Below are 15,204 nucleotides of genomic sequence, written 5' to 3' on the forward strand. Positions count from 1 at the left end.
TCGTATTGATTTTGTATCAACAGAATGAACGCCTCTTGATTCGTTCCAGGTTATCAGGTTAGTAGTTTTTAAACGTGTATAATATTATGTAGATATCATTTTACTTTATTTAGATTTTAATCTACTTAGATCCATCTATATCATGACATGGAGATGCGATCTCAGGAGGAAATCTTCTCTATAAAACGGTACTCTGTGTGTACCATATTGTTTGTATGGTCTGACCAGCTGACCTTAGCTAGCTAGAGCATCCATTCTCTCTCTCATCATCTTTCAGTAGACTGATTTAGGCCTCTGCTACTAACTAGCTATAGGTAGTGGTGCTGTGGGCCTCTGTCTATGGTGAATAATATAGTAGTAATAGTAATACTGACATAAAGCCTCCTTATATCACAAAGGTAAGATATCACTAAAGTTAAGTTAAAACAAATTCTAACCTTTAACTCATTACCTAAAACATTTTCATTTTAGCTCAAACAAGAATATATTGTACATACAGTTTAAATTGTAATTTAGGAAAAATACAGTATATAAATTTATAAAGTAGATGACAAAAACATACTGATTTTATAAGAATCAACTGTATATTGAACTTCAATGTTTCATTTTCATGCGGCTACGCGCATATCGATTGGCGCATAGCTGTGTGAAGCATCGTGAAAATGAAACATTGATGTTCGATTCGCCAGACCGGAACCGTGCCGGAACAGGTGTGAAACACCCGTAAAAAAAGAATAGTCTGTACATAAAAATTTAAAAAATACACTTTTTTTTCAGTTTGCAATTTTGATAGAAGAAATAAAAGTGGGTGTACTCTCCATAAGAGAATTCTAACATATTTATAGCTAATTTTAAATTATATATTTTTAAAATATTTTTTTCTAATTTATTTATTTCTTAATTGTTCTGGACCCTTCAATAGCCAGCCCGAACAAATGTTACAGTACTTTGACTTCAATAACTTCCTTTTATTTATTTCAATATATATAAAAACATACAAACAGCAGCATAATAAAGGCTGAAAATGTTTGCTAACAATTATAGAAAAAACCCCAATAAAATTAAACCGTTCAAAACGTATTCTAAGAGATTTTTTTTCTTTTAAATATTTTATATCTGAATAATGACAGAATTTAAATTGTCAACTGTCATTTTGATTGGTTTCATCAAGGTCTTTTAGATTAAAACCATTGAGGGTCTATTTCTACTGCCTGCATAATTTAATAATTAATCATAATAATAATTTCTGCTTACAAGAAATTGGTTGTAATTTATTCAGCTATTGAGTCGGTTATTTTTCGCAGAAGAAAGCGAAAACACTTACTAATACATAATTATTTATACAGAAGAGAAAGTTTGAAACAAATGACAAGAAGGAATTCGGTATTAAGCTGCGATGGATTTGACCACTACTAGCGTAAACATGAAGGATTTTGGGATAGAACTGAATGATGTTCAGCAGGCTCATGAACGCGTCAAACGACACACAAAAGTTACTCCTGTCATGGATTTTGACTATTTTGATAATAAAGTTTCTTGTAAACTATATTTCAAATGCGAGTTGTTTCAGAAAACCGGATCATTTAAGGTAGGTTTGATTTTGATTTGAATTTAAATCATAAAAAATACATACAAATCATAACATTACTGACATTTACAAATAAATATATTATAAAAGATTTTCCAGGATAGCCAAAAAAGCTTATTAGCTTATTTCCATTGGGATCCTTTTATAATCTAAAAGTTACATTTCATTAAACACATAAATATAACAATTAAACTAATATATAAATAAACATCATAAGACCGGATGTAACGTCACATACACATCAATAACCTCGCTACCAAATACGGCTATACGGTACCATCTTCGAGACGTGATATGGCTGCATCTGGTTTGAAATTAAAACATCCGGCTCTATAGATTTGAGGACAATACATGTCCCTGTAGTATATTCATGCCAAATCCCAGCTCAATACTACAACGAATAAGGGAGGAGTAGTACTTTATAAATCGCACTTATCGCAATAGTGTCCAGATGGAGGAGAAAATGAGTAAGTCCTAGACTCGGGTATCCCGAGTAACAAGTAAAGTTAAAAGACTACGATTGACTAGTTATTTGGTTGAAAAGTACAAAAATATGATTTAACATTTTTCTTAAAATTACTCTCGTTTTCAATTTACTGAATGGATTTTTGCCTGTAAAAAGTTTTAGATAATTGAGATTTAGGAACATATAGAATTCCCTAGTTTTATCAACCCAGATTGACCTAGGGTTGACAGGGAACATTTTCATTAAAAAATTTGTTATCAATAACTGATCGATGACTATCACAATGTAAATTTATTCAAGGAGTCATTCAATTCAATAAAAAAACCAGTGCTAATATTTACTGAATTAACGTTTGTACAGATAAAGCAGTTATGTTTGTACTGCAATCAAGTGTTTGTCTTTGCCATTTTTATGGGCAATGAGTTTCACCAATTCACATTGCTATACAGTATACAGTACCTTGGATTTGATAAACCAGGGGAAGTTCCAGAGGGTAGCGCTTGGGGTGTGTGCTCCACCCTTTTGATATTATATCTTTGACAGACTAATAATATTTTAATATTAATATTTAAAAAATGTTATAGTGCTCCCCCACATAAAAAATCCTGGATCTACCAGAAATGACAGTAATAATAACCATCTTTTGCAAGAGTCTAAAGCTCTGTCTATACTATCAAATTTGATGTGACAACAAAATGTAATGTGCCCATACATTGACATGATGATGTCATATCACTACCATATTTGGGCATATCACACTTTTTTTTGGTCAAAATAGTTTGATAGTATAGACAGAGCTTTAGGGTATTTTTTTATAGAAATTGTTCATGCTTTTATTTTCTCTTTTGCAGTTTCGTGGGGCAATTAACTCTGTTTCCAAATTAGTTGAAAAGGAAGCACCAACTGATAATGTTACTGTCGTCACACACTCTAGTGGTAACCATGGCCAAGCTGTTGCCTTAGCAGCTAAACTATGTCATGTAAAAGCACATATTGTCATGCCATCAAATGCCCCAACCTGTAAGGTGAATGGGGTCAAAGGTTATGGTGCAACTGTTATACATTGCTTTCCATCTGAGCGTGTAAGTTTGTCCAATGTACTACTGTATATGACCAACAATTTAGGATTCTCAGCTCCGGAGAACAAAGGGTTTATCTCTGGCTGTGACACAATTAGTTCCACGCCCCTTAACAGGCAATGTGTGCCACAGAGAATATGTAAATAGTACAGTATTGTTGGTATATGTTGCAGCCAGACATAAGATCAAAGGACAAGTTTCAATTTTGGCAAGGCGAGCTCAGTGTCCTGTTGTTAGATTGCCTTGATGTGACCCAAGTATAGTCCCAGATTTCTAGTGAGGGTCCCTGTTATTGCACATAACTGTATAAATGTGACTGAAATTTCAAATCTGAACTTGGCTTATATTTAATTGGTGGAATTATTCAAAATTTAATTTCACCACAACAGACAGATAGTATATAGATAAATAAATATTAATTGAAAATATTGAGTGAAATTGGTACCCACTGTAAGCTTAATAGCTTTTAGTGTGGGAACCTACAATTATATCAATAAATAATATACTATTTACGGTACAAAAATGTGTGTGGTAAACAATTGTTGTGCTTTCTCACAGGCTAGAGAAGAAGAGGCAAGTAAAGTTGTTAAAGAAACTAATGGTTGTTTCATTCATTCATCTCAAAGCCTAGATGTAATCGCTGGACAAGGCACTATTGGTTTAGAACTTCTAGAACAAGTAAGTAGTACCGTATCAAAAGAAACTATTGGTTGTCATCTCAGACCCTGCTGTTGGTGTTACTTCCATAACAGATTTTTATTATATATATATCATAAATTTCGGCAAATAAAAACATGGACATATATAAAAAAAACAGTCAAAAGGTTCTCCACATTGAAATAACCGTACAAATATTAAAAAACTCTAATAAAAAGTATATCACGTGTACAGTACATTCTATCTAAATTAACATTTTAAATCATTTTTTTGTGACCAGAACAAAGTCTTAAGCTCTGTTTACACTATCAAACTTTATGTGACAAAATGATGTGCACATATAGACTTGATGATGTCATATCACTACCATATTTTGTCAAACTAGTTTGATAGTGTATACAGAGATTTACACAATAGGGATAGTCCACCAGTTTAAAACTAGGAGGAACTATTTGTCTTTTGTCTGAATTCATTTCAAAACTGCCTGACCAATACAACTTGTATCACTTTAAATTAGGTTGCAGACTTGGATGCGATTGTTGCTCCTGTTGGGGGAGGTGGGATGTTGTCTGGTATCTGTATAGCAGCCAAGTCCATTAAACCTTCTATCAAAATCTATGCAGCCGAGCCGATAAACGCAGATGACTGTGCACGATCAATGAAGGCTCACAAACTTCTTCCGAATGAAAATACACCTGACACTGTAGCTGACGGCCTTCGAGTCTCTGTTGGACCAGTAACATGGCCAATATTACACAAGTTGTTAGATGACGTCATTCTGGTATCTGAGGAAGAAATCCTGGTTCGATTCTTTCTTTTATTCCTGCCACACATAGACCAAATAAAAATATAGTGTTTGAATGCCAAATTGAATAAAATACAGTACAGTCAATAACGGACAGATTTGGGCTGGCCAAATATGTCTGGTTTTCCGGAAAGTTTGGTGTTTTCGAAATATGTTTTTAATGGTAAAATTTTGGGACTATGTGAACTTCAAGAAATGTCTGGTATTGGGAAGTTTCTGGTTTTCAGAGAGTCCGGTATAAGACAGATGGTCATGCTTGAATGCATTAACAGTAATAGTCATAGACTTGCTGTCCAACTAGACTGTTTGTCGCCCTCTACCAGGAGTTTATTCTTTGATTAAAAGAATTTTAATTTTTGTTAATACAATTAAATGCACCGTTATTAACCTTGTTAAGGGGACACTTTCTGTACAACTAAAAAGTGGAAATATATGCAATTTTAACACTACAGCCAACTTCTATTCAGGGTACACTTTTGGGTCCTAAAAGTGACCTCTAAATATGGATTCAACTGTACTCAAGTCAAAATAACCTAAATTAAGATTATAGTCTAATGTCTTTTAAATATTATTAATATTTAGTTAATTATTAAATTAATGAATATATTATATTTTTTTTTAGGATAATCTTAGATTGATGCTTGAGAAGACCAAACTGTTAATAGAACCGTCCTCGGCAGTAGGAGTAGCCGCGGTTCGTTCAAGTCGGTTTAACCAACTTATACAAGAACATAACCTCAAGAAAGTTGCAGTCGTCCTGTGTGGAGGTAATATAGACATCTCTAAATTAAAAGCTATTTTGAAATAGTTTAAATAGTAAATTATACCTAAACAAGTATTAGTCAATTCCCGTCCCTAGTTTCCTATTAAAATAGTTGCAATATATATATATATATATTTAGTAAAACTTTAGAAGAATTATAAAATAATATATACAGTAGCTTTTCCCATTTTTCATTTGTGTGCTTATCATAGTTGAATAATTTCTACTTATTTTTTTTTTAAATTTAAAACCTGGACGATAAAACTATCAGAGAAACATTAATGTGGTTTAAACTATTTATATTTTAGTGAATAACTTGTTTGTTAATACATATATATATACTTTTGTGTGCTTTAATATTAGCTGAACGATCTACTTTTTTTATATATTTAAAACCTGGACCATAAAACAATCACCAATAATATGGTTTTAACTAATTATACTATAGTTATTTAGAGAATAACTTGTTTGTTAATACATATATACATATTTGTGTGCTTTAATATTACATTAAACAATTTCTACTTATTTTTTTTGCATTTAAAATCAGGACCATAGCAGTAACACTTGTCACAGAGAACTGTTGATGTTGTTCTAACTATTTATATTTTAGTGAATAACTTTTTTGTTAATACATATACATATATATATATTTGTGTACGTTAATATTATTAGATTAGCTGAAAGATTTCTACTTATTTTTTGTTACATTTATCAGGACCATAGCAGTAACACTGTCACAGAGAACCATTGATGATGTTATACATGCTATATGTTAATGATTAACTTTATGTACCTATTTTTGTTTATATATATTCTCTAGATATACTGTGTTAACTATAACCAGGGAACAGTGAAATTACAATTGTAATACCACTCTCTATAACTTAACGCTATGTATTTGTTTATCATAATTATATACTGTAAAGATATGTGTTTCCTTTACTATGATTTTTTTTTCACTTAATCTTTGACCATATTGGGACAATAGATTTAATAAGATTTCAAAATGTTCCAAAACGGACTTAACTATACCTTAACTATATCATGTTAACCAACAAGTATTAAATGTAGAACAAGCTAAATGTGCAAAATAAGAATATACTGTAGTTAGTACTTACTGACTTGTACAGTAGTTCATGTGTTTTATAAGAATCATGTTTTTGGTCAGGAATTGTGTTTGATTTAAGAGATGATCTTGTTTAATAAATATTGTAGAAAATTCTTAATCGATGATAGCTTCTTTCAGATAGAAAATCTAAAGCTCTCTCTACACTATTAAACTTATGTGACAAAAAAATGTGATTTGCCCATATATGGACATGCTGATGTCATATCACTACCATGTTTGGGTATATCACTATTATATTTGGGCACACTTTTTTTTTGTCAAACTAGTTTGACAGTGTAGACAGAGCTTAACAATTTTCCACAACTTCTTTTCTCTCTTTGGTTGATCAAATTTTGAAATACAGTAGGGAAGCTTTTGTGACGCAACAAAGCATATCCTTATATGGGTGTCCCTATGGGTTGGCCGTGTTAATACACATAATTCCACCTTGTTCTGCAAGTGTCCCTTTAAAGAGGGTGTCTTCTGCTGTAGTTTGATGATTTTACTCAATATAGTCGAAGTCTTCAGGAATTCCAAATTGTTTGTTTAAAGTCTTCGTTTCTATAGAAAACTTTTTTCGGCACCAGCTTTGAATCGAAAATATGTTATCTGAAATAAATAAAGAAAAATATTTGGTGATGTTAATAATTTAAGAAAAAAAAAAATAAAGGGATCTGCATCGGACATTAAAATAGATAATAATACCAACAGATAATATAAACAGGGAAATATTCATGTTCTGTTTAAAAAAAATAATTGTATGCATGCTAAATTTTGCATTAAACAGGATAAATAGTTACTTTTTAGTTACTGCAGCAACTGCAGTAGTTTTAAAATAGATAATAATACCAACAGATAATAAAAACAGGGAAAATATTCATGTTCTGTTTAAAAAAAATGTATGCTAAATATTGTATAAACAGGATAAATAGTTACTTTTTAGTTACTGCAGCAACTGCAGTAGTTTTAAAATAGATGATAATACCAACAGATAATAAAAACAGGGAAAATATTCATGTTCTGTTTAAAAAAAAATGTATGCTAAATATTGTATAAACAGGATAAAGAGTTACTTTTTAGTTACTGCAGTTACTGCAGCAACTGCAGTAGAAATAATGTTGACATGGTCCCTAAGAGATTCACCCAGTCTTGTTACCATTTACATACATTACTTGATCAATTTATACTACACAAGCGAACATCTAATTATTATAGCCTACAGTATTCTAGGATTGGTAAATATTACAGTCTTTACTAAATGTAATTTAGATTATTGTGTCGGGGAAATAATATTCAGTACGTTAACTGATTATATCCATTAATATACTTAAAAGCTAAAGATTTGAATAAGTCCATGTTGTAACCGGTCAATTTTATCATCATTACTTAACAAGGATTTACATAGCCAAGCTAACATTCAAATTTAATTTATTATATCTATTTATATATTAAAAGCTAAACATCTGATTAAGTTCATGTTGTGACCGGTCAATTTTATAATCTTTATGCTTTACTATTCGATAATACGCTAGATCAAATTCCGCTTACAATACGAGGAGGATGACTCGAAATCTTACGAATTACTAAACTTGTCTAATATAATTTGTATTTGTATCAATATATACAATTAGTCTAACTCATCACAAATTTTAGTAGCATTAAAAAAATTCCTAGTTAACGTAAAAAAAAATAAATTGTACAAATAATTATCTGAAACGAAAGATGATTTATCAAATTATTTAAAATACTGACTTTATTAGACAATGATAAAAGAGATAATAAATAAAAGAGACGATCAAATAGTTTGTACGAGGTAGTAATTTTGAGATGATAATGGTAATACCTTGGCACCAGACTTGAACGAACTCTGGTGTAATTAACAACCAACTTATATTAAGATCACGTAGTAACATTAATGGCAGGAAACCAAGACAATCAAGAGAGACCTTAGGCAATATTACGGCCGTATCCAACTCGTAATCGCTTTCTAGCGAATTTTTATCATCAATTAAACCTGTCGTATGCTTCCTACTGCTTTTAAGAGGAAAAACAAAGAATCAACAATAAATATTGCCTTTTTATTTGATCAGACAAAACTTTCAAGACAAATAAATACAAAAATTAGTAGGTAATTGATTTAAAATATGTAAAGCATAAAATAAAACAATTGGAAGTTATTGGAGCAGACAGATTAGAATCGGAAAGATAATCAAATGACGGAAATAATAAAATGAATTGTGTATTGAAGAAATCTACTAAAGCCAACATATCTTGCTGCCCACGTGAATCGCGGCGATGAAATTACATGCATCGTAGTGTTGTAGGAGCTTAGCAACTAGCGAGCCTTAGCGTGGGGGCGATCATGAGGGAAATTGTTCATCCATGGTGCCAATATAGGATTTGGGTTTGCCTAAATATTATCTATTATTACCCGAGAATTTTATACATTTTTTGGGAGCATTTTTTTCTGTAAAAAGCAATACTGGATTTAAATATTTGTACAACCATTATAAGTTAACTATAACATTCAAGGGATTAATAATATTTGTATTTTCAAAAACGAAACAATTTGTTTTAGATTTTCTTTTTGTACAATTTATTAATTAACATAATTAAATGGAAAAAGTTAATCTAGCAGCTAGCAAATTTTATTTTTTTCATTTATTCTTTATTTCGTATTCAAATGTACATAAACAGCATTACAGATACAAAGCTCTTTCCTAATATATATAATTACGTAACATATAACTATTATATAACAAATAGTAAGCAGTAAACAATGAAACATATGAATCTTCTCCAACCAAATAATTTCCACTCGATTGATGTGGCATGTGATAAATGTTTATTAGTATTGACTTTATTCCTCTGCACTTTAAATTCTTTAAACTCTAAACTCACATGGACCGGAGCCTGTCAAATTGTAATTAGTGTATTAACATTTTTGTTTTTTTCTTCTTCTGGGAATACCCTAGGTTAAACATGTGTTATCAAAGTAGCATTCTTATGTATGTTATATATAGGCCTATAAATATTTTTTTCAATATAAACTATATTGACAAAAAGAGAGATCGACGTTTCGGTACCATCATAGAACCATGGTTCTATGATGGTACCGAAACGTTAATCTCTCTTTTTGTCAATAAATTTTATATTGAAATTATATAGTAAACGTCTTTTAATTCGTAAATAATTTTTTATTTATTTTTCTTTTATCGATTGATAAGGGATGTGATAAATGTTTATTAGTATTGACTTTATTCCTCTGCAATATAATTTCTTTAAACTCTAAAGTCACATGGACTGGAACCTGATAAAATACAAGGAAGTATAAACATTTTGTGTTTTTCTTTTCTGAAAATACCCTACACAAGGGGTTACTTGAACCTGCAAGGGGGTGATGGGAGATTCACCAGGGATCATCCCATAACAATCTAAAACACCCCGCCCCCCCCTTCATTCTATTTTTCTGGTTTTACATTTATTCTCATATATTCTACTACCATTTTTTTTAAATGTAATACTTTCTAAAAACAACAAATTTTTGTTATTGAATATGCCATTTTAATGTCTCATAATAGTTGGAAAAATTGGATCGAAACAAAATTTATGAAATTTAAAGCAAAAAATGAATTTAACCATTTATTGTGTTATTTTATAAGTGAATTTTTTTTTCCGTTTTTTTTCTACGGAAGTGATTAACTTTATTAAAACTACAAAATAACCTATTCAAAGTCTGATTTAATTAATCTTCATTTTTCATGTTTTTGGGGGACAATACATGTTTAATATATTATTGTTAGTATTAACTTAACTAACCCTTTGAAGCAAGTGAAACAAGCCCTTTAAACTAAGTTGTACTGTAGTGTTCAACTTGTTTAATACCCAGTTAAACTAGGTTAAACATGTGTTATCAAAATAGCATTCTTATGTAAATGTGACGTTGTTTGATTTATATATAGGCCTATAAATATTTTTATTATGAAGCCATGTTGCAAAACATCTGCTGAATAAATCTGTTTACAAATAATTATATTGTATCAGTTTGTAACTGTTTCACTTGGGCGAGCGTTTAAAGCTAAAAACCCATAAATTTTATTTTTTATTTTAATTGATTTTTCTGTTGTGATTTTATATCCTTTTCCAAAATACTGTAAGTCTTTTGTAGTTGTTTTTTGCGCTGTTTTTAATTATGCTAAATATATGCCATGTTTGGTTTAATTTAGGTTATTCTGGCAGTTTAGCTTTGTACTTATTTATATATGGTATATTGATTTTTAGTTTTAGTTTAGTTGGAATGTTCCCACATGAGGATGTGGCTGCAGACCAGTCCATTATGGTCCAGGAGTATCCTAAGATCCTTAACTTTAAGCCCTCCATCTGGAGAGGAGGGGTATCGTCGGTTTATCCAGGTAAGCTAGGCACGAATAGACTGTACTGTGTAGTGTTGTACCACACAGCTTGTTAATGACATGTCTGTTTGCCAAAGCTGAAGTGTCGCAAACAAATAAAGAAAATTGAAACCTAGAAATTCTCCTTTAAATTAGAAGAGTTTAAATCTAGTGATACAATCTGGACAGAGAGCTGGTTCAGCTGATTAAAGAAATATTTAATTAGAGAAAAAATGTGTGAGTATCATTTATTATCTTGTCATAAGTTCTTTCAGTTGCATGCGGCAATCACTCATTACATAAAAGAATCCATAATGATTAATTTGTTTACAGTTTATCTGTCAATTTATCACTCTTAAAGATAGCTGTGGAATTGTTTAATTATCAAACACTGATGAGCTCTGATTTATTGCATATCAGCCTAGAGGCCACCTTAAACTTTCTCAATAAACACTAGCTAGAAATACACCCTCTACAGTTCAAATACTTGTAAAATTACAGATGCTCCTACTGAAGAAATACTTATTGCTGTTAGTTAGGATTAGTGTTAGTGTTAGGATTAGTGTTAGGATTAGTGTTAGGATTAGTGTTAGGACTAGTGTTAGGACTAGTGTTAGGTTAGGATTAGTGTTAGGACTAGTAGTGTTAGGATTTAGTGTTAGGATTTAGTGTTAGGACTAGTAGTGTTAGGATAGTGTTAGGACTAGTGTTAGGATTAGTGTTAGGATTTGTGTTAGGATTTATTGTTATTGTCCAGATCTGGTAAAGCTAAAATGAACATATGAACTACTCTTTGATAACGATATTTGACATGACTATTATTGCTCTCTAAAATAAAAACATAATGTTATATTACTACCATATTTGGGTATATATCACTACCATATTTGGGCACATCACACTAGTAAAACTAGTTTGATAGTGTACACAGAGCTTTATGTTAGTGCTTTCCAGTTTACACAATTTTTGGTCCGCCTCTGGTGGGCAAGTAAAGCCTGGACATTGCCCACTTCAAGTGGGCAAGCCATAAACACAATTGACAAATTAATATGAAGATACTATTAATAGTAGGAACCAACACGTACTGTACAGCTGATTACAATACCATAGTAACAACAATGCATCCTATATTATCAACTTTATTGGCTTGTTATAATAATAGGCAATTACTGGATTTAGCCAGAAGCTATAGTAATAACCATTAAAAAGAGTTACTGACCTAATTAGTAGATAGGTGGTGCATGTTGATTAACAAGAATGTCACTTCACTTTAATCACCATCTTAAAATACATGCTTTAATTACCATCACGTATTGGAAGACTAATCTCGACAACTAACGCAAAAGTGAAGAAGCTTTGTATTGCCACAAGTGCATCTTTAATGTCTGTTGTTCTCTTATACTTAAGTACTTTATATGTATAGTATTACTGTACATGTCTATTGATGGCTTTACTTTATAATGTAAAGACCGACGGAAGGAAGGAGAGGAGGAGGTGTACTATTTCTTATTAAAGATTCCCAGTCACGCTTTACAGTAGCTGTTAAAATTGACTAAGAATTAAATGAAAATTTTAGTTGGTAGATTATTTAAGCTCTGTTTACACTATCAAACTAGTGTGATGTGCCCAAATATAGTAGTGATAGGACATCGTCATGTCAACATACAGTATATGGGCACATCACGTTTTTTTTGTCAAATAAAGTTTGATAGTGTAGACAGAGTTTAAATAAAAAATTGATGAAAAAATCTTAAATTAATAAGACCAACATAAAATTAACTAGTAGCTATGAATTTGGATATTAAAATAATATTTTGTGTATTATTGACAGTTGTTTATGTTTTATAAAAACAATTCATACTTAATAAAACGGATCACGTCAAAAACTATTTTAATGCAGTAACTAAATTTTTAATTCGTAATATATTATTTCGTTTTTTTTAATGTAAAAGTTTATGAGCCAGTCACTGCAATAAACAGTATGTATGATTACTAAGAAAAAGCTTTCTAAATAATTGTGTAAACATGTTAAAGAGTAAAGTAGTAAGTTACTGTGGTAAAATAATGGTCCTTTAAGCAAAAGCCATCACACAAAATGTCTAAAAATACCCCCAATAATTGGTGGTATATATTATCGCCCCCACACAGTTTGAAGAGATTTTATTGCTGTTTGATACAAGCCTATAAATAATGAGCTGTATGAATATCATGGCATTTTGTTAATTGGGATTTTTAAGTAGCACAAAATGATTAGAATAGCATATATTAGTCTGCTAGTGTATCTATGTAAATGTCATATTTGATTAGTATCATAGCAAATTCCTAAATACAGTATCACATGTTTTTACCATAACCAGGAAAATATGGACTACTGTATGATATAGTTGTCACAGAACAGTTGAAAAACATGTCTCTCTTAAAAATGTTGGTCGCACATTGATTGAAAGTAACGAGAGTAATCTATTAATAACTAACCTGTCCAGCGATTGGCTGCTTCTAACGCTGTGTGACTCTGTTTTTTCAAACACTCAATCACTTCAGGATCACAATCTCTAAATCTCTCCAAATCAGAGGAGATTTCTGACAACTGTTTTTCTTTCTTGTTCAACTCTTTCAACACATTTGTTCTTTCCTCCTTTAAAAATTAATATGAAAATCAGTTTATTTAAATAAATTATTGCATTAATCATAATGGCTTGTGGTTGACATACTTGCTTTAATAGCAATCCCAGGGTTGTTGGTTCAAATCCTGTGACAATCGATTTTTGTCAAAGCCTGTCATTTACTTACACTTTCTTCTTTTCCTTTGGTAGCTTCTTGAATTTTTTGTGATGTTGTTTTTAATTTCATTTCATTTTGTTCCAATGCTTCTGTAAGTTCCAATATTTTTTGTTTCCTCTTTGGAAAAAAAAAACACATTTCATTTATAGACATCATTTGACTGTTTACGTTAGTTAGCACATTTTTAAAATCTGTAAATATTATGTTGAATTATCTGTAAGTTTGATGGTGAGGTGACAACTGCAGATGGGGCAATTTATGATTAGTATGTTATAGTTCTGTCTACACTATCAAACTTTATGTGATAAAAAAATGTGATGCGCCCGTATATGGACATGATGATATCACCATATTTGGGCATAACACTACCATATTTGGGCATATCACCACCAAATTTGGGCACATCATACTTTTTTGGTGAACTAGTTTAATAGCCATCAATTCACAAAACACTCAAATTACTTTCCTGATACAATTTCAATTAATAGAAGAAATATACATATTTTAAAATGATGCCCTCTATGGTTTAAATACTGTAAAGCAACTATATGAAATGTGTGTAAAATTGATGTATGTCTATCAATGTTTCATCTAAATCCGGTCAGTCTTTGCGTTGAAATCTCTCTACGATTTGTTTTAGACAGTTACATATTTCTCCACCAAAAATAACAAGACAGTGATGAATGTGACAAATTGACAAAACAGACATCCTGTTCCATTACAGCTAAATGTGTCCTCATCTTTATGTTACAATCTCTCTATTGGAACATGTCAAATTTGTGAGATTCTAAAAATAATAATAATTATAATATCACCATTGAATAACCAGGAGTGAAAATAACCTCGATTAATTCTGCACTCACTCCAAAATGGCATTAGCTGGTAACACTCCCTCTCCCAAAGCAAATTTTATCACCGGATTTGTGATTTACGAAAAATGTTGTAACAGATTAAAAATCAATGAAAACACTGGAAAATCACGCCGCTGTATATGTCAACTATTCCTTTATTGAGAAGGTAGAATATTAATGAACAAAATGACATACATTTTGAGACGCTTTACTTGGAAAAGCCCAGAAGTAATTAGAAGTGCCAATACGATCCGTGTCCACCATTGCATCATCCACGAGGCTCTGGACGACATCTTTCACGGACATGCCATCTGTCAAATTAGAATTTATAACCTGAACTAAATATTTACTGTGGAGAATTGTATCTATTTTGTATCTATAGTATTCATTCATTCATACACATTTATTCAGTTATAACAATAATAACTAGGGCCCACACTAGAGTAGAAGCTTGTCTCAAAGTGGAGTTGTGGCTTGGTGGATGGTTATGATGCTTGGCTACCACTCCAAGGTCCTGGGTTTAAGTCCTGTCACATGTCAGGATTTTTTCTAAGGACAAAATTAAAACTCCACTCCCAAAGACTTGTAATAAGACTTTGTTTATGTAGAGCATCTTGTGTATATGTTTGTCTTGTGAACCTCTGAGGGTCCCTAACGATCAGCAATTGTTAGATGGATCACCCTCATTAAATATGGTGTAAAAAAAAAAAGA

General features: G+C 31.2%; 2 protein-coding genes across 2 annotated transcripts in view; one reads left to right on the forward strand and one right to left on the reverse strand.

The window, feature by feature from the left end:
- Positions 1 to 5: 5 nt before the first annotated feature.
- Positions 6 to 5,650, forward strand: LOC144834722 (serine racemase-like). The gene is made up of 6 exons (XM_078689621.1): positions 6 to 57; positions 1,347 to 1,588; positions 2,906 to 3,136; positions 3,692 to 3,811; positions 4,308 to 4,592; positions 5,218 to 5,650. The coding sequence occupies exons 2-6, from the start codon at positions 1,397 to 1,399 to the stop codon at positions 5,401 to 5,403; spliced, it is 1,014 nt and encodes a 337-aa protein (XP_078545747.1). The 5' UTR covers positions 6 to 57; positions 1,347 to 1,396; the 3' UTR covers positions 5,404 to 5,650.
- Positions 5,651 to 5,692: 42 nt separating this feature from the next.
- LOC144834726 (meiotic nuclear division protein 1 homolog) overlaps positions 5,693 to 15,204 on the reverse strand; it is a 60,794-nt gene continuing 51,282 nt past the window's right edge. The window contains exons 5-8 of the mRNA XM_078689631.1: positions 14,688 to 14,803; positions 13,651 to 13,758; positions 13,336 to 13,495; positions 5,693 to 7,078 (exon numbers count right to left, since the gene is read on the reverse strand). Coding sequence (XP_078545757.1) covers positions 6,972 to 7,078; positions 13,336 to 13,495; positions 13,651 to 13,758; positions 14,688 to 14,803 — 491 coding nt within the window. The 3' untranslated portion in view covers positions 5,693 to 6,971. The remainder of the gene's footprint in view (positions 7,079 to 13,335; positions 13,496 to 13,650; positions 13,759 to 14,687; positions 14,804 to 15,204) is intronic.

Source organism: Antedon bifida, chromosome 2 (assembly GCF_963402885.1).
Source record: "Antedon bifida chromosome 2, ecAntBifi1.1, whole genome shotgun sequence".
NCBI lineage: Eukaryota > Metazoa > Echinodermata > Crinoidea > Comatulida > Antedonidae > Antedon > Antedon bifida.